Consider the following 27,323-nt stretch of genomic DNA (forward strand, 5'->3'; position numbering starts at 1 on the left):
AAGCCATATTATGTTTTGGAAAAATACATTTATTTTGTATACCAAATATTTGGTAAAATATTTTAATCAAACTATTTTTCAAGTGATTTACAAAATATTAAATCGGTTTTAGAAGAATTATTTTGAGGGTTTTTAGTTTTCTGCTCGGTTTAAAAATCAAACTCAATATATCTCGGTGGTGTGTTAATGAATAATATTTCAAAAACAAAAGTATTTCAACTCTATTTATTTTTCAACCCCCCAAGCAACGTACCGTCATATATAACATAGAAACTTAAAATTATAAATTTAAATATCATAAAATTTTGAATTGCCGTTATAATTACATTGCCACTCAAGGCCCAAAACTGCAATGTATTATATGACAGCTTATGGGCCTACATTATGATAGGCCCAATATCTGTACGGCCCTAATAAAAACCCAATAAATCTTCGTTCCCACCATCCTTCCGCCATTAACACCCAAGCTCCACACGCTACGCACATCATGGGTTCCAACAGCAAAGTTCTTATGGAGTTAGAGGCTAATGCCAGAAGTTCATCGGATTCCTATTTAGGTTGATTTGTTCATCATCCGTCTATGTTTCTCAGTTTTTTTTCTGAGTTCGGTTTGACGATTTAATGATTTTTCTTTGTAGGGACGAAGCTTTTCTTTACTGGAAAAGCGTCTGATAATGTAAATTCTGATTCACTCGGTGCAAAGCCCTCTATTTTTCCTGTTCCTAATAGCCAAGGTAGTAGTAATCTTGTTTTTAGATTTTCATTGTTTCTCTTTATGAAGTGGAAGCTTAAAGTTGAGATTTTCGGAGTTATAAGCATGGAGTAGCTTCTGGGTTTGTGTATATAGTCCAAAAGAATCAATATCTGAAGTATATTTAGTTATTCGTGGATTTAGTGCCGAGAATTGTGGTTTTTATTTGGAGATATACCGAGTGATTGGTGTATTTTAGCTGTGGAATTGGTGCGTTGGGATTTTGATGTGTTCTCATGGCAGCAAATTAATTTGAATGCCGACGAATGCTTAAGTACTAATAATCTGGCTTTCATTGTTTCAACTAATTCAGTGGACCGAGATTTAAAGAATGGATTTTGGGTTGTTTTGTTTAGAATTGTACTGGGGTGGATGATTATTTCAGTTACGAAAACATTAGAATTTTGCATTGAAATTTGATTTGATGTATGTATTTATGCTAAATTTCTTATTATACATTACAAGTCTGACTAATGTTGACCCATTTAGTTGATTGGATATACTTGTTAGCGTCGATATGCTAATGGGTCACTATCCCGAATTTTGAGAGTTCATTAGTTGGTCTAGATGATTATTTGTATTTTTATGCTGTTTAAGATGTAATCATGTCACTTTAAGGTTTTTAGTAGTTGTGTTTGTTGCTTATAGCTAAAACTTTATGACTAGGAAATCTGGTAGTCTGAACTCTGAACTGCTTTCTTGTACTGAATATTATTGAAAATTTAATTTTATTAATGTCTAGATTGGATGAGTAGATGTAAATTTCCTGTTTAAATGGGAATTTTCTTAATATTGAGTGTAGGAGGTGTTTGTACACATGTAGTGGTTGATAGAATAGATATCATATGTCAACAAGGCATAGAGGCTCAACCACACCAAAGTGCAAGCCAAGACTCAATCTGTTGGTGAGATGTGCACCTTGTTCGGCTAGCACGAGCATTGTTGCGCTTTAAAAGTTCAGGACAACCTTTAAGTGTGCCTTAAATTTATCAACGGAAAAACAATTGGCACGGGTTCTCTTAATGTGATATGTGAATTAAAAATCAATTATTTTTGCTTAAACATTCACAAGATTTTGTTGGGTTTAATAGCTCGTATGGTATATATTGGACAATATATTATTTATTTCTAAAAAAAATTACTTAAATTGCAGTACGTCATCTCTTAGTGCGCCTCCCTTAAATAATGTGTGCCTTGCCTTGTGCCTCGTGACCTGCGCTTAGATTCATGTGTTTTAGTTCTTATTGCTTCTATATTATCAATTTAACAATGGATAGAACTAACCCATTTTTCCAATAGTCAGGAATAAGGCTTCCAGTCCAAAGACAAGATCTTGAGAAGCCGAAAATTTTTAGGTTCCTAGGAAGAGATTTTGGAGGTTTATTCTTTCAATGAAATAGCATCTCTGCTTGATTATGAAGCTGCCCCATTACTTCCAGTAGTAATTAGAATATTGTAATTCCATATTTCATACTCAAGAAGAAGAACAAAATTGTGTGGTTTCTTGAATTTACTTGAGCTATCTGGCAATCTCTTCTTCTTGCTTTCTCTGCTGTTTTGACATTTAAAATACTCAATTTCAGTGCATATAAGCAACAATAAACTTTAATGTTTAGCAGCAGCCTTTAGTTAAAACGTTCAACAGGATCATGTCACAACATATCTCTTTGTTGGCAGTTCTTGGCAAAGTGAAGGACTTCCTAGGCGCGATATCCGAGTCAAACAAAACCCTGTTGCAAGATGCAAAGGTATGAACGAAAGTGTACTCTACCCAAGCATTCATTTTTTGTTTTAATACCACTGTGATCGAATATTAGTATCTTGTTATGCAGGGAAATCCTGAGAACTATGATATGGAAGTACTCAACGGCAAAGAGTCGCACATCATTGAAATGGTAAACTCTGCCTTATTCACAGTTTTCCATTTCCTCAGCCTTAGTCGATAATGCCTGTAACTGATTCTCATATGCACGTTTTTAAGGATTTAATGCTGGGCATTGCTGATCTTCACACCCCGGAGGCTGTTGCTGCAGCAGAAGCTGCCATGGCTGGTTATCAACCAGTAATTTCTGTGGACGAGAGTAGCAGTTCAGAATCTGAAGAAGAAGAAGATGATGGGAATGATGAGGGTACTGATGAAAATGGTAATAGTTCCTCAAGATCCAATGGGAAACATTTTTCGGGAAAGTCATCAAAAATCCGGCGATTAAGAAAACGAACCAAGATTGTGGAACTGTGTTAAGATTGCTGGTGGGTGGTTTAATCCACATGAGCATATATTTATATGATTTGGATTCGAATTCGACTATATACTATGGTACCGTATTGCTAATGGTTAAGATCCGGGGTCTGATGAGCAAGATTCTTTATTTTCTCGGTCAAGTTGCCTACCCCATATTATCAAATGTACTACTTAGAGTAATTTTTGCAGTCGCCCATTGAAAATAATTGAACAAGAGGGTTATTTTTCTGATGGAATATTGATTTTGATATGATCATTGAGTACCTGTACCTCCAACCGTTCGGCTCACACACTTTCTATGCTCTCCCACTAACATCCAGTAGGGTACATTTGTGAAATAAGTTTGGTACTACTCACTTAACCGAATGCATATTGATACCGTAGGAGTACATAGAGATCAAATTTCTAGATGGACACAGGTCCGACGATATGTTTCGGTCACAAATATCACGTCGTCTCGTTATCGTTCTCATAATAAATTTTGAATGGAACCGAAGTCATAATAATCATTTGAACAGGTTAAGAAGGATGCAAGAGGTGATGAACTTCCATATTGTTATTTTTTTTGTGATACGTGCTATTATATTTTTTTTATGCGCAGAGTCATCTTCTTTCGTTTCTGCTTTTAGTATTAAACAAAAATAGCCATATTTCATTGTTTTTTTGGTTTCAAAACAGCAAATATTTTTTTATGTCAATGATTGTTTCTTGAATCTCATAACAAATCTCCCCCAATTTACACAATTACTCCTGGAATTCGTTACCATTTCTGTTCTGATTCATATAATACTGTCGACAATAGATGTTGGGAATTTATCTCAGCATATTTGGTAGACCTGGCGACAGCTTTGTTACTACAATTGCATGTCCCTGTTTTTAACAGCTCAGCATATAAAAATATAGGTACTGTAAATTTCATCCATTACTTAAATTGAAGCTATTTCTCAGTTTGTATGGATAATTCTGCGACAGGATGCTATGTTATTATATACAGACTGAATTAAAATTCTATGTTAATCATTGATTCATCTATGAGTTTACCCGCAATTTTTATGATGTTATAGGCCTAGATTCTATCGAGCGAAATACATATGAAACAGTCACGATTCTTGCGCGATATTACGATGGAATCGAATATATAATACTGTTTATGTCCCTGATAATGAACACAAAGTAAAAAAAGAGAGTGAAGGGTAATTCTAAAAATTAGAGACCAAAATTAGGTATTAGTTCAATAAATTGAGTTTTCCCATAGTGTGTTTTTAGAGTTCATATTCCTTTGTCATGTTAATAATATGTTAAATCATGTCGCTTTCTTATAAAAAGTGTACTAAATATTTCACCACAAAAATGTATTAGAGGAAAATTTTGACGACCTCATATATCTGACATTAAGTTCTAGAAACCTTAAAAGATTCGAAAATAAATCTCATCCAATGTAGCAGAAACAACAAATGAAACCACCAATGTTACCGACTACTAATAAATGATCACAACTTAAGAGTCTCATTAATGGTGGTGGTGTGAGGCCTAAGACATGGATTTGCAGTCTTATTTCTTGGATTTCTTGCGGGACTTGGATGCCTTGGTGGACATGGAGGTGGAAGCTGCCGAGGCTGAGGCGGTGGACGACTGGTCGGCCTCGCGACTGTAATTTTCGGAAGTGTCGGAAGCTATGGACGCGGAGGAGGTGCCAGTTAGCCTCTGCTTGAGCTCGTTGAGCAGAACTTGATTCTCTTTCTCCAGAAGCTCCACTGTTTCCCGCAGCTTCTCGTTCAGCTCCATGATGTAGCAGTTCTCCAAGTACAGCTTGGAATTCGCATTTTTCATTGCTGTCAACACATTCGAGAAAATGGATATACGTCAGAAATCCCATCTTCAAAGAAAAATGAATCGAAAGTTGGATCGAAGGATCTTAGATTTGAAGAAACAATTTGAAAGCATGTTTCAAATGGCAGCTTAATTAGTACAAGATGAAATTAAAATCCATCTGAAGTACTCAAAAAATGTATCCTATATAACTTGTGAATTCATCCAAACAAACTAAATGAATTTTATCGAAAAAAATTAAATGAATCACAACCTAAAGATAGTTGTTCTCAACAAAATAAAAGAATTATGATCTTTATATTGTTGAATTTTTCTTGTAATGGGAGTGAGAGATAAAGCTCTTGTATTTATAGGGTGGAGGGATGAAAATCTTGGCATGCAGGTTGTTGGGGCTTTTGGTCAGTTTCACCCTCTCCCACAATAGTCATGCATGTGTGAGCATGGAATGGAGCCTCAATTAGCAAGGGTTTTAATATTTCCCGTGATCATAAGCAACACGTGTGAGCGTTATCTGAGTGTCATTTATCAGCGATTTATATTCGTGGTGGTTATATTTGATTTTAGTATCGATTATGCGCACGCATCATATTCATCTATAACTAAAAAAGTGGTTGATGTATTCCTCCGGGGAAGTTGGTGAAAAATCCACAATCAAAAACATTTCTTTAGGTTCACTCCCTACCCACAAAATTGTGGTACTATGTCATACAAAATGTAGTACACTTCATGTGGAAATGTGGTATTAAAAAAGTACCCAGGGACTGAACACAAAAAAAATCGACGGCTGAAGACTGAAGACCAATTTCCGGTATTCCTTATGGTCGGGATGGGTATTTTGGTCATTTCATACTCCTACCCCCAGTTACCAGAATCTGCGGACATTTACTAGAAAATCCACTCCATGGATTGAAATATTAGTGAATTTTGCCACGAACCAGCTCACTAAGCGTCACTATTTGGTAAGACAATCCATTTACTTTTTTTTTTTTTTTTAGATTTTGGATATTAATATTGGATGGATGCTATTTGGTCTATCCATATTAGTGCTCTTCCGAGTCTTTTCCTACCAAATAAATGGAAAATGAAGACTAGGTAATTTACATATTAGTCCACATCTGTATATTATATGATTTTTTTTTTAAATCGACTTTCAAGTTAGCCTAGATAGAATTTTGATAATCTGATTTGCGGAAAATTGGTTTTAGTAAATTAATTATTTTTAAACTTTTAATTTGATATGTCTTGACGTCGTCGGAAGTTGCTGATATTCTGAGTCTATGTCAACACTCCGTATAAAAATGAATTAAATTTACAAAAGAAAATAATTTTATTGCACTAAAACCAAATTCAGACAAATTAGAGAACCAAAAATCTAGTAAAATTAGAAAATATATTTGTTTAATACTTTGGTATTATGTGAGATATTGTTTTCCAATTTTTAATTGGAGCAATGCTGATGTCATGGGCTCTAATTTTTTGAGGTGTGACAGAAATGATATGTACTCTTAATATACTGATGTTCATATTTCTTTAGGTTTATATTAAGTTGCATGTTGTGTGGCCAACATCAGTAAAGTCTTGCTTTAAAGCTGCAATGCTACGTTTCGTACTTTAATTTTTTGGGGAAAAAAAAGTACAAAATATATCTTTTAATTCAAGTGGTTCCAAGAAAACTATTATTTAGTTACTCGTGTGTGTATATTTCTGTGTGTGTGCGCGGGCGCACGGACAATTATAACCATAATTCGACCCAATGATGGAAAATACATGAAACACGACAATAATGTGAATTCGACCATTTAATGTATGAGAAAAACTTAAACATTTATCTTTAAAGTTGATTCACATAAAGTTCTGATCCTCGTGGTGCAATAAAATTTGTTTTTTGTACATATTTATTTCGATTTTTCAAGAGTTATCGATTTAAACAATATCTGACGTCATGTCAAATGTCCACCTAATTTTAGCTTTTGCAATTTACATTTATAATATATTGAACAATCTGCTCATCCATGCATATACACACATCAATCTCACCTGTTTAATTTTGATCGTACTATTGTATATTAAGATTCTTTTTTCATAGAAAAAATTATATTTGATCTAGTACCGTGACTTGATAGATGTTTTATTTTTATAATAATTGTCCGAAACCATTCAAAACGGTAAATCTAACTGTAATTGAAAAGCAGCAATATTAAAAAATCTTTATGACCAGAGCTTTGATGGGAAAACATTCGACTCGAAACCCCGCAAAAAATTGAGGCCATTGCCAACGTAAAAAATAGCCTGTGAAACATTTGAGCCATGACTGGGTGAAGGATCTACAAGGTACCGGAAAGCAGCAAGAAATGTTGATTTCTTTTTAAGGAAAATTGTAACGGTCATGAGTCATGGCATAGCATGGGACCTGAAGCTCATACCCATGCATGCACTATTACGCATAGGACTTATCCAGCCCGATCACTGGAGTTTTTACATTCCTAAGATTAGAACTCAAGACCTCATGGACTTATATAGATCTTGACAGCAATCCTGGTATCAGTTGAGCTAGACTTTTATAGATCCTGGGCTGGATAAGTCATGTGTGTAATGGTGCGTGGATATGGGCCGAAACTCATACTATGCCATGGTCCATGACCGTTACAAAAATTTCCTTCAGTTATGATATTTCTTGGCATAAAGCACCAAGGTTTTATTATTTGTCACAAAGCCATTAATGTATGCTTATCCGCCTTTTAAACTTTTATTATTTTACTCTTTGCCTGTTTCGGATTTGGAATGGAAATTTTAAAGCATGCGCCTAGAAATTGGACTTGGGATATTAATTTGCATAAAAATTAATGTGAGATGGTTTTATAGATCAATTTTGTGATACATATATTTTATTTATGTCTTCCATGAAAAATATAATATTTTATATCAAAAACGTTAATTTTATTGTAGAAATGTGTAAGATTGACACGTCTCACGAATAAAAATCATGACCCGATAAGTAAACTTTCGAATGTAGGCAAACAAATCTAATATCAAAAGTAGGCAGGCTTCGGTAGCTTCGTGGCATAAGCAAGATTGGAAGAGGTCTGTTTAAAACCTAAACCATTTCCCCATGTCAAAAAAAATAGTTGGCATCGCAATCGATCAGGTCTAGTCGGACCAAGATATGACCTATTGAGATTATGAATTATTCATACACGGCTAGATACATTTAAAATTTAACACAGAATGAACCATCTTGTCACATGCTCATGTCCGAAAATCCGAACCAGCAATTGACTCGCCCAAACATACTGAATGGGTATTGGGATATGTCTCGTGTCTTATTTTTCAGACCCATATATATATATATATATATATATATATATATATATATATATATATATGGGATTCACATTCTTCGAGAGCCCAGCCCATTTCCCATTTTTTATCGCCAAGCCCAAACCAATTTCATTTGATAATATGCAGAACAGAACAAACACATACTTAATCCGGATAATAACTTTTCTCTCTCCTTTCTTCATTTTTCTGTCTTCTCGGCCAAGTGCTTCATTTTGGTACTTATGATTGAATATGTAGTTTATAAATTATTACAATTTTAGACCAAATATTATAACGAGCGGTTTAAGCATTGCAGTTCTTGATAAAAAAAATAAACGAACCGTGTATGCGGTGTGATTTATGATTACTATTTTTAATCGTGATTTTTATAAAATATTAAGAAAAACAGTGTGGTGCAATTCGGTTCGAGTGGTTAATAAAAAAATGTGGTCACCTCTACATGTGGGTTGTTTTCCGGAGTTTATTGCATTTAGAATCTTGTATTTGGTTTCAAATGGGATCCATCACAAGTCTTATTAACCTTTTTCTTGAGATATGCGTGCAGGTCTGGTGGATATGACTGGTCCAGCCCGCCCCATTTCGGGTTCGGGGTAGGGCGTGTCTAAAGCATATTTAAACGATGTGGGGTAGGTAATAATAGGCCTACCTTTTTTTTTATGAAACGGGGTGTTTGAAAAGTAGAATATTTTTAAGGCAAAAACTGCGTTATTGTCTACGTAACTGAGTTATCTTAAGTGGGACGTACTCCTATACGGTTTATTTCACCCTACCTTGTGAGGCACTGCTCTCATGAGGTGATCAAAGGTCCAGATTTAAACACATATACACCCATGAAGTGATCAAAGGCCCAGATTTAATCACCATGTAAAATCAATGGTTGAGATCCCGTGAGGGCACTACCCCCACAGGTAGCATCTACTCTACCCTCCTATACCGTGGATTGGTTTTCTTAAGAGGGAAAGAAAATTTAAAAACTGATTTCTCGAATTAAATTAAAATTATTTATAAGGCGACCAAGGGGGGAAGGACATTTAGGCTAAATAACAGATGTTGAAAGGGTCGTTGATGTCATAGTTTAATTATAATAGTATATCACTTTATGCACCAACCATACTATATAAAAATAATATTTAGGTGATTCATAATAACAACAATAATAATATTATCAATAGTTGTGTACAATATTTTCTGTTTCATTTTATGTTTTTTGTAATCAAAAGATATAGTAAGGGTGAAATTTATATAAGTATTTTTGTTTGTTTGTTTTTTTTTTTTGTATACTAATTTTTATACTTTTTCTATGTTGCACCATCATAACGCAGGAATGGCTCTACATGTGCAGCGACGTATAAGCACTAGAGAAGTTACAAGTTACAACTATTGTTTATCTTAAAAAGTTATTTAATAAAATAAAACTTTTAATTGACCAATGTTTTTTATTTATTTATATAATCCCATTAACGCGGTAATGTTTTAAAAATCTTTGAAAGAAAGGTATTTCAGCAAAATTAATTTAATTAAACAAAAGCATTAAATCGAATTATATATCAAACCATTCCGATCGAGAGTCAAGACAATGAAATCATCAAATGGGATATATTTTAATATATATATATAAAACTTAAATTCTATTTTACAGACTAAGAAGATAAATTACTAAATTAAACGTTAAATAAAATGATTATATTAAAAACCATACAAATTTACAAGATCCGGACAAACCCAACTTCCGTAGCAATTTCAGTTTCGTGGAAATATCCTCACCGCCCAATCTTCATCATCAAGAGAACCAATTGTACGGCTGCGATTACATCTTCACCAGCTTCTCTGCTCTGATCAACGGATTAGCCTTGGCTATGGCTTCCCGGCCTACAGCCTTGAAATCGAAGCTGCAGCCATGTTTCTCGGGGTACCTGTGAGTCCCACAGAAGGTGACCCCACACCTACACCTGAAACCCGTCAACCCCACCTTCTTCCTGCAAGAAAAACATCTGTTCGTCGGCGGCTGAGACGGCGGACCCGCCGTTGTAACCTCTGTGATTACCTCCGCCGCCGACGCGGAAGGACTCGTCTGAAACACAGCAACAGACGGCGAAGGCGTAGAAGGTAAATGGGTCGAGAATATCGGAGAAGAATCCCCCGATTTATCGAGACATAGGTCGCCGTAACATTTGGAGCACATATTCTTCGTGGCGGGGCTTCCCAAGAACCCGCAATTATTGACGCACAGCCTGTGGCCTTCCGACGCCTGGAATCCGTGCTCTTCCGCCATGATTATCTCCTGATTATTTTTTCAATAAACCCTTTAAGATTTTCAAAAAAGGAATCGCGTAGATGGAGAGGATGGATCCGTAAGCTATATAGGAGGAGATGGGTCGGTCGGGGGAGAGGAAAAAGGAGCGGCGGAAGGATCAAAGAAGTGAGAAGAAAGATCCAATATGGTGAATAGAAATGATGAGAGAGGAGATGAATCCGTGATAATAAATGAGAGAGCGTGGGGCGGAGGGCACAGCCTGGATTACCATTATTTTATTTTATACTTTGCACCTAACCAACTACTGCAAGTATTTCTTTGCTAACTCCATAAATTATTTGTGTCCAAATCAGAATTTTTATTATTCTTTTATTTGGTATTTAATAACAAGTTTTTCTCAACCAATTTCCCCTAAATTGTAATTATTATTAGTTAACTCATTCTATGCTACATTTGAGATGGTTGATTTAGTCCAGTAAATAGTCAATTTTAGTTTCAAAGTATTAAATTTTAATTTTCCATTATTTTAATCAAATTGTCAACATTGTGTCAAATAAATCGATATTTTGCGGTGTCACGACATCATTTTCCAGTACAACATTATAATTTCATAATATCAAGTAAGTACTATAAGGAAATAAGACTAAGCGCAAAGCACCGAGGCCAAATATTAAACTTTACAAGTTTAAGTGTCTTTAACAAAATTTAAGTATAAAAATTATGTTTAAACTGTATAAACACGCGTGCAAATATTATTTTAAATGTATAAAAACTCTTGCAAAGAGTCATTAATTAAGTTATAATTATATCATCATATAAATTTATTGGCTTGAATTAATTTGGTGAAATTCTATTTAAAGAGTAGGTCTCATGTGAGATCGTCTCACGGATCACAATCTGTGAGACGGGTCAACTCTACCCATATTCACAATAAAAAGTAATAATCTTAACATAAAAAGTAATACTTTTTCACGGATTATCCAAATAAAGATCCGTCTCACATAATATGACATGTGAGACCGTCTCACACAAGTTTTTACCATATTTAAATTATAATTATATCTTCATCTTATATTGGTAAAATATTTTTGATGTTCCTAGAATATCGCTGTTAAAAAAAATCTTTGATTCCTGTTTTTAAGCAGAAAAAATAAATTATTTACGAAAGTATATTCAAATAAATCATCATATTATATATAATTATATTACAATAAAATATTTATTTAACTTTATTTAAAGATTTATATTTTTATTTGATTATATCATTCATAACATAAAAATTATTATTAAATATCTATAAATTTAAAGTTTAAAAGTAATCTCCATATTTTCGTACAAATATTATTTTATTTTTAATCATATGTATATGCACTTGTATATAATATTAAAATTAAGAATTGATTATTTGTTAGACGATTTCACGTGTCTATATTTCTAAGATGAATCAACTCAATTTATATTTAACATAAAAAAAATATTTTTTAATGAATTGAACTGAGTTAAATATCATCTTCAAATATTATCCTTTTGCGTAAAATTAAAATTGGTTAATCTGAGATTAGTGCAGACGAGGAGACGCGTGGAAATAGGAACAAAATTATTGTGCGTGTTTGCTTTGCTTGCTTTGATTCTTTCCTTTTCTCTTTTCGCGTCGATTTTGGGAATCGATGATTAAGTCAATGGCTGAATGATAACTCATGCTACGTGGAATTGTTATTTTAATTTTAAATGTTAGCAATTAATTGATTTTTTTCTCAAACAATTCCAATGCCAAAAAACTACTCGACAAATAGTCGAGCTTGTCGTATAAGCTTTTCTATTTTGATTTTTTCTCCTTCACGAAAATTACGTGAGAATGTATCATAAATCAATTTTATGATATCGATATTTTATTTGTATCACTTATGAAAAATATTATTTTTATGTCAAAATAATATTTTTTTTATTATAACTATGAACAAGATTAACACGTTTCGTAAATAAAGATTCGTGAGACTAAAATGCAGAATAACTTTTTACTTATATAAAATACATAGTACTTTTTTTCATATTTATAATATATAGTTTTCTCATACACCTCCCAACTTGTAATTAGGGAATTCTCCAGTAAATGATCTGATATATCTGATAAAAAGTTATTTATGTCTATAAAATATTAATATTTTATTCAATATTATTTTATTTTAAAATGCAGAACACAATTTAGTAGTATCCGTTTTGGTGAATCAAAATGAAACTTGAGGGGTCGGATTTCGTGGGGGCTGTCGGTCAAAGCGTATTTACTATTCAATCTGAGAAAAAAGACTTCGTAGGCCATTTGGATAGTGGTAATGAATCTTTCTTGTTTACAATCTATCTATATATGTATATTTTTTAGAAAAAAATTAAATCCGTAAAAATTTATTACTATCGTAACGAGACCCTTAATGATATCATATCATATTATTAGGCCAATTATACTTCATGAAAATATTCATATCAAATAGAAAACTACTTTTTTTCTTCATTTTAGTAAATTTATAACCGTCATATCATGATTATCATATATCACATCTAGTGCCGGAAATAGCAAAGATCAGGATACTGTCCACGATGATGCGCCTTGGCTGCTGACGGTTCCAACTAATTCTACCGATAGGGAGATCATTGCCGTCGTCGAGTTGGGAAACTCGGCGACCTTGAGAGTATGACCTTCACATTTTTCATTTATTGACGTAAAAATTATTTGTCGTTACAAGCATAATAAACATGCACCATTATACTTATGAGGAGACGAGTGAGATAAATCGATAACTTCAATATTTAATTAAAATAAAATAGTGGAGTGATCTTACAAGTTTAATAGCAATTAATGACATTTGGGAAAATGCTAATTCAATCATGCAGGTGGTGAAAATTTCTAAAATTGGCTTTCAATAAATTATATTTTTTGCACATTTAGTCTGGTTTTTGCTAGGACTCTTAATTTTCATAAGATATATATCGGTGATATTTTCCATCATATCAGCAATCTTCAGCGGTCTATCGGCACTTTGATGAAAATTTAATTAAAGGTGCAAAAATAATCCGTGTATTTCACTAAAATCATATAATATTTGACTAATTAGAGTAACAAATTCTTATACTATTTTGTAAGGCTCGATTCTTTAAAAGGATTTATGATTTTAAGTACAACTTGAATTTCTTGTTATTGAAGGGGCACGGTTTCAACAACTACGATATGAACGGATATATAAAGAACTAATTTATGAAAGAAATGCAGTAAACTATTGGAGATGGATTCAGCTACTCTTTTGCTTATTTTTGACCCCACAAGGCTCGGATCAACCAACAATCTGCTTCGAAGATGACCCTGTTTTCTTTTTGATTACCTAGATCTGCCCTAGATATCATCAATGTATGTCTGTTTTTATCTTCAATTTCCTATAATCCAGACTATGCATGTATCAAAAGATATATTAAGTAACGATAATTGCCCATATGGAATCACAAAGATCCGAGTTGTCCATGGTTCGAGCTCGATAGCGGAACTTTCATAGCTGCCCCTCATGTTGCCGTCATAGCTGCAACCTTGAAAGGAACTCATCCCAACTTCAGTCCAAGCTGCTATAAAATCAGCCGTCATGAAGACATTTTCCGTTTCAATATCACATTTGTGCACTAGCGTAATTAAATGTTCTTATTTTGTTACTAGCATAATCTATTGCTTATCCGATATTCAAATTGAAGGAGAAATAGATATGTACTCTAGTTTGATACATGGTAGCTGGGGTATGATAAAATTATTTCAGTGTTCGCGCGTAGCATAAATTGAAAACTTCAATTCGAGCAAAAACAAGAAAATTGGCCAACCATAGGTTACATGTATTAAGTAGAGGTGGGCACATGTCGGGTTGTTCGCAATGAGTACCCGAATTGTCAAGCACCTTTTTGCCAACCCAAATCCGACTAATCGGATAGTCGATTGAGGATCGATTGTTGGGTACCTCCAAATCTCTTATATATGCAGGAACGTGTAGCGAAAATTTAAAAGTTTTCAATTTATAAAATCTGGAGATGATTGATTGCATTTGATTCACATGCATGCAGATAATTAAAATTAAATATGCGAATAGAGATTATCGTATTACCTTCAGTTGTGGAGGATACACTGATCTAAATTATAGACTTCGTCACTCCGACGATATGCCAAAATCAAGTCCAACAACCGAACGGATCTACTACCTGATAGTTAGGCATTAGGCAACTATCATTTTTATACAAAAAATAATTTATTTTATGCAGGGCACAAAAATCGAGAAATCTCTATGAATTTATCTCTCCCAAAAAAATCAAAGATCTCGAATTTTGCTATCAAAATTTTGAAGGTTTCGAAATATTGCTCTGCTAGTTTGAGAGAGAATTTAGCCCATTTTCTTATTTTTTTCATATGAGCTAAATTGTATCTATATACATAAAATACGATTAATTATATAACCATCATTTTAAAATCTCGAGACCGATAAAAAATATTTAATATAAAAAAGTGATATATTAAGTGTCAATGTTTCCAAATTTTAAGCACACACAAATTTTCAAGAGTAAACGTGTTTATTATTTGAAAACAAGGAGAGTAAATATATGAGTGAGTCTCATGTGAGACCGTCTCACGGATCATAATCTGTGAGACGGGTCAACCACACTCATATTCATAATAAAAAGTAATACTCTTAGAATAAAAAGTAATATTTTTTCATGGGTAATCCAAATAAGAGATCCGTCTCACAAATACAACTCGTGAGACCGTCTCACACAAATTTTTGTCTAAATATATTATTTTAATAAAAAATTAGCAACGATCTCGATATTTTACAGAAATAATTTTTATAATATTTTTTCACAAAATATTAATCAGATATTCAACATGTCACTTAAAAAATCATACATTATAAATACAAACACAAATTTTTTTGTGAGATGGTTTTACGAGTTAATTTTGTGACACATATCTCTTATTTGAATAATTTATAAAAAAATATTATTTATTATTATAAATATGAAAAAAATTTCATTCGTTAAACCATACAATAAGATACTAAAATAAAAATTATATATCTGAAATGCGCTGCTTGCGTCCAGATTCCACCTTCCTTGTTTCTGCTAGCAGTTCCCCAATTAAAAACTTTATCTTAATTATTTTAATTTAAACTGGATGATATGCTTATAAATTACAGCTATATATATGTGTGTATATATATGTAGGTGTATCAAGGAATGGGAAAATCGTACACTCAAAGGCATTATTCACATGTTTCCGTGTATTCCTAGAAGAAAATTAGATCACGGCGGAGATTCCCACTATAAACAAGGGTGTCGATAAAATCATTAGGGTTTAGAATTATGGAATCCTTCGTCCTATACTTGGTAAATTTATTATTTACTTCTTTTCCCATTATTTATACTTTTGTCTGTATTGGATAGCTATCGATTTATTTGATTTCAGTTTCTGGGACCCTTTACAGGTTTGATCTTTTGAAGGAATATTTGAAGGTAAAAAAGTGGTGATGTCGGTTCTTCAGAGTAATGGAATCGATGGACTGGTGGCTTCTAAGGATTCTTTTGTTAAAATTCGTGAAAAAATAATCATCGATACAGATCCCGGGATTGGTAAGAATATGCATGCTTTTTGTACTGGTGGGCTCATTTGTTTACTGGGTAAATTTGCTTTACTTGAGGTTAATTGGACTGTTTTTGACTTTTTTATTTGGATAATGTTGTGGGATTTTAAGATTGAGTCTTTTGATATGAGATCTTGATTTATTTAAACCAATGTAATTGGTAAAAGTAATGTTTAAGCGAAAGGGTTACTAAGAGAAGGAAGATTATTTGGTTATATTGTGCATCAAATCTGCCACTTTTTCTAAACTTCCTTTCTATTTTCTTTACTGGTTTCAGCTTTTTTGGGTTTTCTTTTTGAGACTTTGGATGAAATTAGTACAAAGTTTGATATTTTAAATGTTATCGATCAGATTAATTGTGTGCGGTGGGGAAGGAACATTGTTCCTTTTTTTTTTGTTGTTGATGCTCTTGTGTCTTTGTTGTGTTTCAGAGATATGTAAGAAAGCTGGGACTAGAAATATGTTAGAAAACTAAAAAGAATTCAAAATGTTTTGCAGTGGTATTAGTGCCAAAATTTATGAAGCCGGCAACGAATGTATGTTGATCGAAGTGAGAGGCGTTACCTTTTATTTGTCTATGCGGTTTGTTTAAAAGTGAATCATATGGATTGATGGATGCCAATTTCTTGCTTAATCATATAATCTTTCAGATTTATTTATGACTCCATGTTATTTCTAGAAATATTTCTTGCATATAATAGCTGCCAGGGGTGTCAATCTGAAAATGTTTAAAAAGATTGTTTATTTTGTAATTCTTCGATGCTGTAACCCAGCACTACAAGATAAACCAGGAGAACTTGAATTTAATACTAATTCCTAAAAATTTGGACTTCTGAATGATTGTATGGCATTCTGCACCTCCCTTGCTGAAAAGACTCGTCGCTGTTGATGTTTGTTGAAAATATTATCACAACGTAGCATCTCTGGCTATGATATTATTCACGCCCATGATAATGTTCATACCTTAAAATGTTGAAATATGAGATAAGAAAGTGGAAATGAGATTATTCACGCCCATGATAATGTTCATACTGGGATGCTTTTGCTTTTATTCAGACGATAGCATGGCAATATTGATGGCATTCCAGACACCTGACTTAGAGATATTAGGATTAACAACAATATTCGGCAATGTTAGTACAGCCGACGCTACACGCAATGCCTTGCTTCTGGTATGTGTTCCTCTTTAGTTTATTCGATTGCCTTTCTTTTCAAATACCCGTCCCACGTTCTTGTTTTTAAGACATATTCATGATCAATACCATGTTGATATGTAAAAGGATAGTGCGAGATTGCTGGCAGTCCTGATGTTCTGGTAGCAGAGGGTAATCCCGAACCATTGAAGGTAAAAACAGTTTGTTTCCATGGGTAACCATCACTGTATTGCAATAATCGAGTTATAAACTATTCAGTAGATTCTTTTTGTGTATGCATGTGTTTTGGAAATCCTGCCATTTTCGGAGTACTTGAGTATGCGTTCTACATTTGAGCGGTGTTAAACTTTGGCAAAATGTACTGGTTAATGTGAAGATAACTATATGTACATACTTCATAGTATTGTGATGGCTTGCCTCGGTATTTGTTGTTACATGATTTTAGTTTTATTCTCATTATCTTGTACTGTCGGTATCCTGACTATAATGTATACTTACATAGAGAGGAAAACCGCGTATTGCCGACTTTGTTCATGGTTCAGATGGATTAGGGAACATCTCTATTCCTCTTCCTAAGTCCCAGAAATCTGAGAAATCAGCATCCGAATTTTTGGTCGAAGAAGTTTCCAAATATCCGGGTGAAGTTTCTGTACTCGCATTGGGACCTCTGACAAATCTTGCTCTAGTAAGTCATTGGTTTGTTGTTAAATTTTGTTCTCGCTGTTCTCTTAAATATTTTGATTTTTCTATGTTCCTTGATTTAGGCCGTAAAGAGAGACTCGACATTTGCAAGCAAGGTGAAGAGAGTGGTGATACTTGGTGGAGCTTTCTTTGCATTGGGAAATGTCAATCCTGCCGCTGAAGCAAATGTACGAAATATATAGCTCTACATTTTTTCTTCGTCCCTATGACTCTTCGTCTGTTGGTTGTGATTTAATCGATAAAAGATTCACGATTTTCTGTAGTTGACGACTTGAGGTAGAATTTGTGTTTATACTAGGCCACTTACATTGAATTTGTTCGAGTTGCAGATATATGGGGACCCAGAAGCAGCAGATATCGTGTTCACTTCTGGTGCAAATATTGATGTGGTTGGCATCAATATAACGACCCAAGTAAAATTGACAGGTCCAAACCAATATAAGTTCTAGTTTCCATCGTTCAGGTAGTTTCATTTCATAACATTTTTTCAATTCAACAATTCATCTTTTCCAGACGTGGACCTTGATGAACTAAGGCAGTCAAAAGGCAGACATGCACAGTTGATCTGTGATATGTGCAAATTTTATCGAGACTGGCATGTCAAATCTGATGGTTTCTATGGTAATATTCTCTCTTACACGAATCATTCAGATAAATCACGACTGTCATCTTAGATGATATTGGTGCAGCGACAAGTGCTCAAATGCATTTTCTTGTTCGGTGTTTTAGCATGTATAACCAGATCGTTCTTGCATTCTACTTAATCCAGGAATCTTCCTACACGATCCTGTGAGTTTCGTGGCATTAGTGAGGCCTGATCTTTTCACCTTCAAGAAGGGAGTCGTGCGGGTTGAAACTCAAGGCCTTTGCGTGGGGCACACACTCATGGACCAAGGATTAAAAAAGTACGTTTTCAACATTTTTCGAAGCAAATGCTGGTAAAATTTTACACTCTTGTCACTTCAATGATCTGTGTTCAAACGATATGATATAGATGGAATTCGAGCAACCCTTGGTCAGAACTCTCCCCAGTTTCAGTAGCATGGGAAGTTCAAGTGGACAAAGTGATTGATTATATCTTCGAAACGTTAACGAAGCCATGATTTCGCCTTTCTTGCCGTATGTTCTACTGATTTACTGTCTCAAAACTATGCTTGTTGAGGGAATCACATCCTCTATTATTCTTTCTGGATTTATCACTTGATATCCGATGGTGAATATGATGTTTCAGTCATAATTTGTATAAAATTGAGTTTCGCCGAAAATCTGTTGCTATACCATTTGATTGAGTGGTATGATTATCATGTTGTCTGCTTAGATTCCAAATCACGAATTTCATTTAATTTATGTAAATAAATATTATATATATGTTGTATTAATTCACCTAATCATATTTAAAAAAAACAATCATGCTATTCCTTGTATTTCATCCTTTCTTGTGTTTTGTTTCATGTGAAAATGTTTTGGTCTATGCCCAAGTCCGGCTATGTAATTAATCTTGTTCGTATCATCAATCATGCAGAACCAACGAGTAGATTTACCATTAAGTTTGGATTGGTTTCCAACAGAACAAAATCAAACCAACATGGTTTGGATTAATTTCAAAATCAACCAAAGCGAACTAAATTTGTTTAGTTTAAATTTTATATAAAAAAAATTCAAACCAAACTGTATTTTGTAAAAGTTCAAATTATTTAACATACTTTGTTTAATAGAAACTTAATTTGTTGCAGTTTATTTTTAATATATTTTTATCTCTTTTACTCTTTCAAAAGATAATATTTATTAATATAGGAGCAGACGATGGTGGAGTCTCTTTTGACGTTAAAGTAATTTATTTCGAAGATTTTTATATATTATGTTAAATTCGTGATGTCACTGTCATTACATCGTTAATTGCTTTAGTAAAATCGGAGTGACAAAAAATCGAACCAATCCACAAATGCTCACCCCGCCCAGACTGCTAGATTGCACTGAACTGTGAAATATAACTGCATATTCAAACTAAAACTATGTTGGAAAAAATATTTAATAAAGTAATTTTATATAGTTATGCTATGAAAGTTATTTATAGTCGAATATGTTTTAGGAAAGGTAAAATACCTCAAAATGGTTATTTAAATTTAGTTATTTAATTAATTAAAATTAGGTCTTGGTGGTTTTTTAGCCCATTTTTTACTATATTGATTATATGACATAAACTATTGCTTATACAACATTGAGATAACGTTGGATATTATTGCATATCTTGCATTATTTTAGCGTGTCGTCCAAAAAAAAGACTAAAAGTACCAAAAACCAAGTTGAACTCAAATGTGGTGTTAATAATTGAGGATTGAAAGTGGCACGTACAGCTCCATCAATTTCCCATCTCTTTTCTATTTATTTTTTCTTATGAACTTGCATCTTTCAGAGAGTGAAGTTCACTAAATCTTCTAGTTGCAAAAAAACTCCCAATTCAGGATTCATGTTGATGCCCAAGGAAAAAGAATAAAAAATAAGTGTTTTTTTTTACTTTTTCTTTTGGTGTTTGGTTTCCCTTTGGAGTCTTTGCAAAATTGCCTTGAAAATTAATGTTAACTATCTACCAATTTTTTCTTAATTATCGAGATTTCTTGCAGTGTCCGTTCCTCTCGCATTTTCATGGTCTTTCCTAGGTGACATTTAATTGTTTAACCTCAGATTTAGAAACAACATATATAAAATTAATGAAATAAGCGTATAATGCGAAATAAAAGTTCAGATAAACACAAATATGACAATAAATCTCTAGCTTTTCTATAGGATTCATGCTTATTGGAAGTCATGTTGGTTTGGAGGGATCTTTAGTTGTAAAAATCTGGTCACAACAATAGCGAAAAATGATATTGAGATTGGCAATGGTTTTATGGCAAAACCGAAATGAAAGCGGTGTTAAATGCAAATAGTAGACCAGCAATGGAGCTCCGATCACAGTGGAAAGAATCTCATCACGCGTCTTTGAACCATCATTCTACACACAAGCAACAACACCCAACTCGCTGGAGTAATCTTCTGGAAGATTTTTCTGAAATAAATGCAATTTTGATGCAGCAATTTTCACCAACCCTTGTAAATCGGCTATTGATTCATAATCAGAAATGATGGTGGAGCAGTTGTAGCAGCAATTCAGGGCAGCCTACATCGATAGCCGGAACATTAATAAAGATTAGAGAATCTCTCAGCTGGATAAAAGAATTACTACTCTCAAACATCATCATTGAGTTTGATTCACTTTTGATAATTGAAGCTATAAATTCTTCAACACCAAAATCATCTATTGTGGGATTAATCATTGAAGATGGCAAGATTGATCTTGCTTTGAAAATCCAATATTCCTCTTTTGTTTTTGTCAAAATGTCAGTGAATCAGCCATCCCCTTCGTCCTCTTTAATTTTTGATACCGACTTAGCATAATATATTTTCTTATGTTTTACTAAAAAATACAAAAGGAACCATTGCTAAAATTTATTCAAAAATATAAAAAAAATATATTTTTTTCATAAAAAAAATTTTAATTTACTTTTCCTTTGTTCACAGGCATGGACCAAACTAAACTTCATTCAAAGATGTCATTTTCCCACACTATGCTTTAAAAAAGAAGAATCTTTCAACTCTCCACCTTCCACTTCACTTCTTCTCCTCGAACACTAGTTTAATGGCGCCATACAATCTCTTACTAATCTCCTTCTGTTGCTGCTGCTTTCTTCTCATTTCGGTTGCCCAATGTTCACCTCACCACCACCGCCTCCGCCGCCATGTGGAGGATCAGAGTCATGATCACGCCTTTGAACCCACAAAATTCTTTGTGTTTGGTGACTCGTACGCTGACACGGGTAACGTCAGAAAAACTCAGGCGAACTCGTGGAAGAACCCCTACGGCTCTACTTTCCCGGGAAAGCCCGCTGGCCGATTCTCCGACGGCCGCGTTCTCACAGATTACTTTGGTAATTAGTTGTTTAGTTCATTTATTTTAATATGAAACTTATTTTTGGGCACTTTCCACTTGTCATCAACGTACGTAGGAGACATTTATCTTTTTTTTTTTTGCTGCTTTATCTTTTCTTGGTGTTTGCTTTTTTTTAATAAAGCGTTGCTATGTCTTTCAAAAAGAAAAAGTTGTTACAAAATCAAGCTACTGGATATTAGCTGTATGTCCGACATGATATCAGCATTTTGATCAAAATCAGACCAATTATAAAATCCAAAGTCTTTCTGATTTAAAATGTTTCTTCAGGAAAAAAAAGTTCGAAAAAACACTTTATATATATATATACACACACATATATACCCACACGAATTTTTTAATAATTGTTTAAGTGCAATAATTATCTTTATTGTATGAAAAGATTAAATTATAGATATCCAGTTTAAAATATTTGAGTTGTATCATTATTATCAGCAATAGTTTTTGGTAAAGTGACATGCATTCGGTCTTGTAATAATCAAATAAAATATTTTTTAAATAAATGTAAAATGCATATATATTATATCGGCAAAAACTTGTGTGTGACGGTCTCACGTGTCGTATTTGTGAGACGGATATCTTATTTGGGTCATCCATGAAAAATTATTGTTTTTTATTCTGGCAAAAACTTGTTTGAGACGTCTCACAGGTCGTAATTGTGAGACGGATCTCTCATTTGAGTTATCCATGAAAAAATATTACTTTTTATGCTAAGAGTATTACTTTTTATTGTGAATATGGATAGGATTGACCCGTCTCACAGATTAAGATCCGTGAGACGGTCTCACATGAGACCCACTCTTATTTTATATTTATTTCTTTATCATTTCTGAAAATAATTTTATTAACTTCTAGTTATGCTAGAATAAACATATATTTTATCACTGTTTTTTGTTTTTATTTAATCTCTTTGTATATTATTGTGTTTTTAATTTTTATTACTTAATTTATTATACTTCTGTTTTGTGTTTTAAATAGTTGATTTTTTTTTTTCAAACAGAGATATACTTTCGTAAATTGACGAAGATAATTTTCAGTGTGTTGCTCATCCGTATTTTTATTACAAGATTAGGAAAAAAATATTATTAATTTATACAATTTAGTGTGCTCGTCCACAAACTCGTCAAATTTTGGTCTCCATACAATAACTTATAATTTTCAACTACTTTGAACTAAACTTTTTACCATCAACAATTAATCATATAGTATCGATTTAAAAAAATTAAAAAATTTATTGAAAAAAAAATATATATTTTCTGTCCCACAAAACAACGTTAGTCCTTGAGTTTGTATTCGTGAAGTAGTGAATTCATAATTTGGTGGAAATAAATGTTGGAAACTAATAAATTAATAATTCGATGACAGCCAAGTTCTTGGGACTGAAAACTCCAGTGGCCTACAGATGGATGAAGTTTGTAGGAAAAAACAAGTTGAGAAATGGGATGAACTTTGCGTACGGAGGAAGTGGAGTGTTCAATACTTACGGCGATGCTCTACCAAACATGACCACTCAGATCGACTTTCTGGACGAACTCATCAATGCCTCAGTTTACACCAACTGGGATTTGAACTACTCTTCAGTTGCTCTCATCTCTCTTGCTGGAAACGATTATGCGGCTTATTTAGCTAAAGGTGGCTCAATTCAGGTAACACTTTTTAGGTTTTAATCAATATCTGGGAGTCAGAGAGACGGAGCCAGATATTTTCTTAATCTTTTTTTTAAGTTTTAATCAGTTATTGAAAACTAAAAAATAATATAAAATGTAAATAGGGTGGTTGATATTTAGTCACAAATTTATAGAGTAATAATAATGCATTATAAAATTTTGATTCTGAAAGGTAATCTTATTTTTATTTTAAATTCTAAAGACTTTGAATCTAGACTTTTATATGTTATAATTTCAGCCTGAGTTCTTCCTATTCCAAGAAATTGACACATAAATATTAGAAAGACTTAAAATATATTTATTTAAGATAAATCATATTGAATAAATACATTATTATAGTGCAAACAAAATAATTTGATCTTGAATTCAACTTTAAAATAGTTAGAACATGTTTGAATTTGACTCGAATTCGATAATTTTAAATGGGCTCGATTAATTTGTACTCGTGGTTTAAACCCTAATATCTCCCACAATGAAAAGAGAATTATGTCATTCCAACCACGAGGGTGGTGACATAATAGACTCTTTTCAAATCACACTCAAAGAATCAGGTTACACCATATGCTTTCCTTTCGGTTGTTCGGCTCAAAGAATTCTTAGAATTTGTTAGCTCGTGGGCTATTGAGTACCAAAATTATCCCGTCTAATTAGGAGTATAAACAAACTGAACTAGTTCACGAGCTTTTCGAAACTCCAAAAATAATCGATCTCATGTATTCGAGTCGAACTCGAATATGTTCAGACTTTTTTCGAGCTGAAAGTTAATGGACCAAAAGTTATTTTCCCAAATATTTAACTCAATAAAATTTAAATTAAGATAATATCATAAAAGGAAAAAATGATTGCTCGAGCTCAAATAATACTTGAACTCTACACAAATGCAAGTTGACCATGGAACTCGACTCGGGTTCGATTTCTTCTGAATTGCTTCGGTCAGTACCTAAACTAATTTCCCTGGAAACTGCACTGCATTTTTTTTCTTAGCCATTACATGCAAAAATGTTTGATCACTGAAGCTCTTACATAACTCATAGGACTTGCCCACGTTCATATCTCTGGTGATCGATCAACTAATGGTAAACATTAAACGAATTCGGGGACTCGGGGTGTCTAAAATCGCAGTCACATCTTTGGAGCCATTGGGGTGCCTTCCTCGGATCACTCGAGTGTCCTCATACCAACAATGTAATATGTCTCAAAATTTGGCTGTGAGTTATCACAACCTGTTGCTGCAACAAGCCGTGACAAAATTGAACAACAAAACTGAAGAATCCCCGGTTTTTGTAGTCGATCTCTATAGCTCTTTCACAAGTGTTCTTGAGCAGAAAGGAGATGTTCAGGGTATGTTGTTTCTGACCAGCAGTTCATTTTCATTCCTCATTTCTATGTTAAAATAATAAAGAAAATACATATTTCGAGCCTCAACCCTCCCTTGTTACCTATATCGAGAAATTCACATTTTCATCGTTAAGTTGCATGTTTGATAAATATCAGAAAATGATTTTTGGTCTTCATAATTAACCACTTCAGTTCCTATTTTTTCGGGGAAAAAATGGTTTTGTTATGTTGATTTGTTCACGATATGTCAACAAGTCTATTGTTTTTTGAATCTCGTAAGCTTTGGTACCATTGAAACTAACGAAAAAAGGGCATGCACGACGATGTTCTTTCCTGATTATTCTATGTTACATTTTTTCTCCTATGATGTGGTCAAATATTAACCATTAGATAATCGATATATATGTTAACTGTCATAAAAATATGAGAAACTCACGTATTTCCAATGATATTGGAATTATGGGGAGAAACAATCCGAGTGTAGCATAGACTAATCCGTTTTTTCCAAACTTGGGATTTTATATATTCGCGTCTCGGACGAAGGATGTTCAACACTCATTAAGTCAATAAATTTTTTTGGCATAATACACGCAAAATGTCAAATTGTTATGCCCAAAATGTACTGGTCATCCCAAATATATGGTCAACTTGGTGTGCGAGTTTTTCTTTTGCCTTTTAATTTTTTTGACATAGCACGACATGTCGGACGATATTTCCTGATGATCTTCGGAGTAGACATAATTTGTTTGTTGATTGAGTTTAATTTTTTCACAGGGAATTTGAAATTTGAGATGCCATTGAAGCCCTGTTGCATAGGCATAAGCAATGGTCATTCTTGCGGTAATGTGGACAAGAAAGGCGTGAAAATGTATACAGTTTGCAGTGATCCAAACTCTGCATTCTTTTGGGATTCATCGCATCCAACACAGGCCGGATGGCTAGCAGTGTACAATGCTTTGAAGCCCAGTCTTGAAGAATTTTTAAAACACTCCTAATGTATTTCATCTTGCTTGTTTTTGGTATTATTATTGGGTACTCTTTTTACTTTATTTTAGTGTTTCTTGTTGAGTTCAAAATTGTTTTTTTTTGTACGATCCCAATAAGTTGTAACTTTTTAAAAAAGAAAAAAGTGTTGTGCTTTTGTGGATGGTAGCTTGACATTCTAAAGGATATTTCAAGTTCGTTTGTTTAAAGTTATCTAATATTTTTTAAAAAAATTATGCAATAACATGATATCTTGCCAAAAAAATAGTAAGCTATGAAAATATTTGGAGGAAAAAAAATCCAAGGAGAAGATAAACAAATCAATCAAGTAGAAAAAGGGAGAAAAAATCTCAAGGGAGGAGTGATTCAATGATAATATGGGATGTTAAATAATACACTAAAAAGATGAAAACTCTTGAGCACATACGAGTCAGAGGCTAGGTGTTAAAATTTTATTTTTTCCTGCTAATGCAAGGCCTAACAGAGGAGATAACGATGCACTGAAATTTTCATTTTTTTCCTGCTAAGAAAATACCTAGCAGACGAGGTGGAGAGGCAAGACAGTAAGGGAGTTTTCATTTGTCTTTTTTCTTTATTTAATGGAAGTCGGTACGGTACAGTTACAAATATACCAGTTGGAAATTTAAGCTAACACTGATAGAGAACTACGTCGATCCATGGTTAATGTCAATAGAGTTCGGGAAGCATCTAAATATGAGAAGTGGTTTTGAAAATATGAAAAGGACCAATTCTAAAAATTAACCATCTTGTCTTAATAAAAATAAATAAATTTGGTGGAAAAATGTATATTTCCCCTATAATTTATTTCCTTAAATCCAAGTAGCAGCTAATAAAAAAAGAATTCGAATTTTGAACATCCAGCTCAGCTCCATAAATACCAGCGCATGAATTTTTAGAGGTTTTTGTGAAATGATCTCATGGATATATTTCTGTAAGACGGGTCTCCCGATCCATTTTAAAATGAAAAATAATATTTTCAACAAAAAAATAATATTTTTTATGAATCGGATCGGATCGAAATTCGTCTCACAAATTGATTTATGAGATGGTCATATAAGAATTTTGTGTACTTTATAATTCAAAATATTGTTTTTGAACAAACTATATTTTTTAGTTATGTTATAAAAAATATTGTGTAATATGTAATGATTTAGTTTGGTTCTATTCCAAAATTTCATTGAACCGAAACCATCTATGTGATATCTTTGTCTCACATCTTAAAAATTAAAGATTTAAAATGAGTTTATAATTGCTTACAATAGACTTCTATAACAACTTGAGTTAATCATTTTCATAAAGCGAGGACGAATGCGAAGTAGTTGCTATAGGGGCTCATTGAGCAGTTGCGCAGGCGCGGGTTCGGGCTCGGGGCGTGACAGAATGGTATCAGATCCGATCA

The 27,323-nt window shown here is 33.2% G+C and overlaps 4 protein-coding genes across 5 annotated transcripts; 3 read left to right on the plus strand and 1 right to left on the minus strand.

Moving 5' to 3' along the window:
* Nucleotides 1-432: 432 nt before the first annotated feature.
* LOC140826081 (uncharacterized) lies at nt 433-3,111 on the plus strand. Its single transcript, XM_073188190.1, has 5 exons — nt 433-557; nt 639-734; nt 2,429-2,499; nt 2,584-2,646; nt 2,733-3,111. Exons 1-5 carry the CDS (start codon nt 488-490, stop codon nt 2,991-2,993), a joined length of 561 nt encoding a protein of 186 aa, XP_073044291.1. The 5' UTR covers nt 433-487; the 3' UTR covers nt 2,994-3,111.
* Nucleotides 3,112-9,739: 6,628 nt separating this feature from the next.
* On the minus strand, nt 9,740-10,673 carry LOC140826082 (zinc finger A20 and AN1 domain-containing stress-associated protein 4-like). The gene has a single exon (XM_073188191.1). The coding sequence runs from the start codon at nt 10,432-10,434 to the stop codon at nt 9,970-9,972; it is 465 nt and encodes a 154-aa protein (XP_073044292.1). The 5' UTR covers nt 10,435-10,673; the 3' UTR covers nt 9,740-9,969.
* Nucleotides 10,674-15,530: 4,857 nt separating this feature from the next.
* LOC140826084 (uridine nucleosidase 1) lies at nt 15,531-19,230 on the plus strand. Of its 2 annotated transcripts, none has more exons than XM_073188193.1 (10): nt 15,531-15,819; nt 15,899-16,062; nt 17,130-17,245; nt 17,359-17,418; nt 17,730-17,912; nt 17,992-18,096; nt 18,259-18,355; nt 18,443-18,550; nt 18,699-18,834; nt 18,924-19,230. In XM_073188193.1, the coding sequence occupies exons 2-10, from the start codon at nt 15,960-15,962 to the stop codon at nt 19,030-19,032; spliced, it is 1,017 nt and encodes a 338-aa protein (XP_073044294.1). In that variant the 5' UTR covers nt 15,531-15,819; nt 15,899-15,959; the 3' UTR covers nt 19,033-19,230. The 2 variants fall into 2 exon arrangements, with proteins under 2 accessions (XP_073044294.1, XP_073044293.1); XM_073188192.1 differs by having other exon boundaries at nt 15,532-15,819; nt 15,918-16,062.
* A 2,250-nt stretch (nt 19,231-21,480) lies between these two features.
* On the plus strand, nt 21,481-26,066 carry LOC140826085 (GDSL esterase/lipase At5g03610-like). The gene is made up of 4 exons (XM_073188194.1): nt 21,481-21,894; nt 23,280-23,560; nt 24,616-24,922; nt 25,694-26,066. Exons 1-4 carry the CDS (start codon nt 21,606-21,608, stop codon nt 25,912-25,914), a joined length of 1,098 nt encoding a protein of 365 aa, XP_073044295.1. The 5' UTR covers nt 21,481-21,605; the 3' UTR covers nt 25,915-26,066.
* Nucleotides 26,067-27,323: the final 1,257 nt, after the last annotated feature.

The sequence above is a fragment of the Primulina eburnea genome, chromosome 3 (genome assembly GCF_022965805.1).
Source record: "Primulina eburnea isolate SZY01 chromosome 3, ASM2296580v1, whole genome shotgun sequence".
Classification (NCBI taxonomy): domain Eukaryota; kingdom Viridiplantae; phylum Streptophyta; class Magnoliopsida; order Lamiales; family Gesneriaceae; genus Primulina; species Primulina eburnea.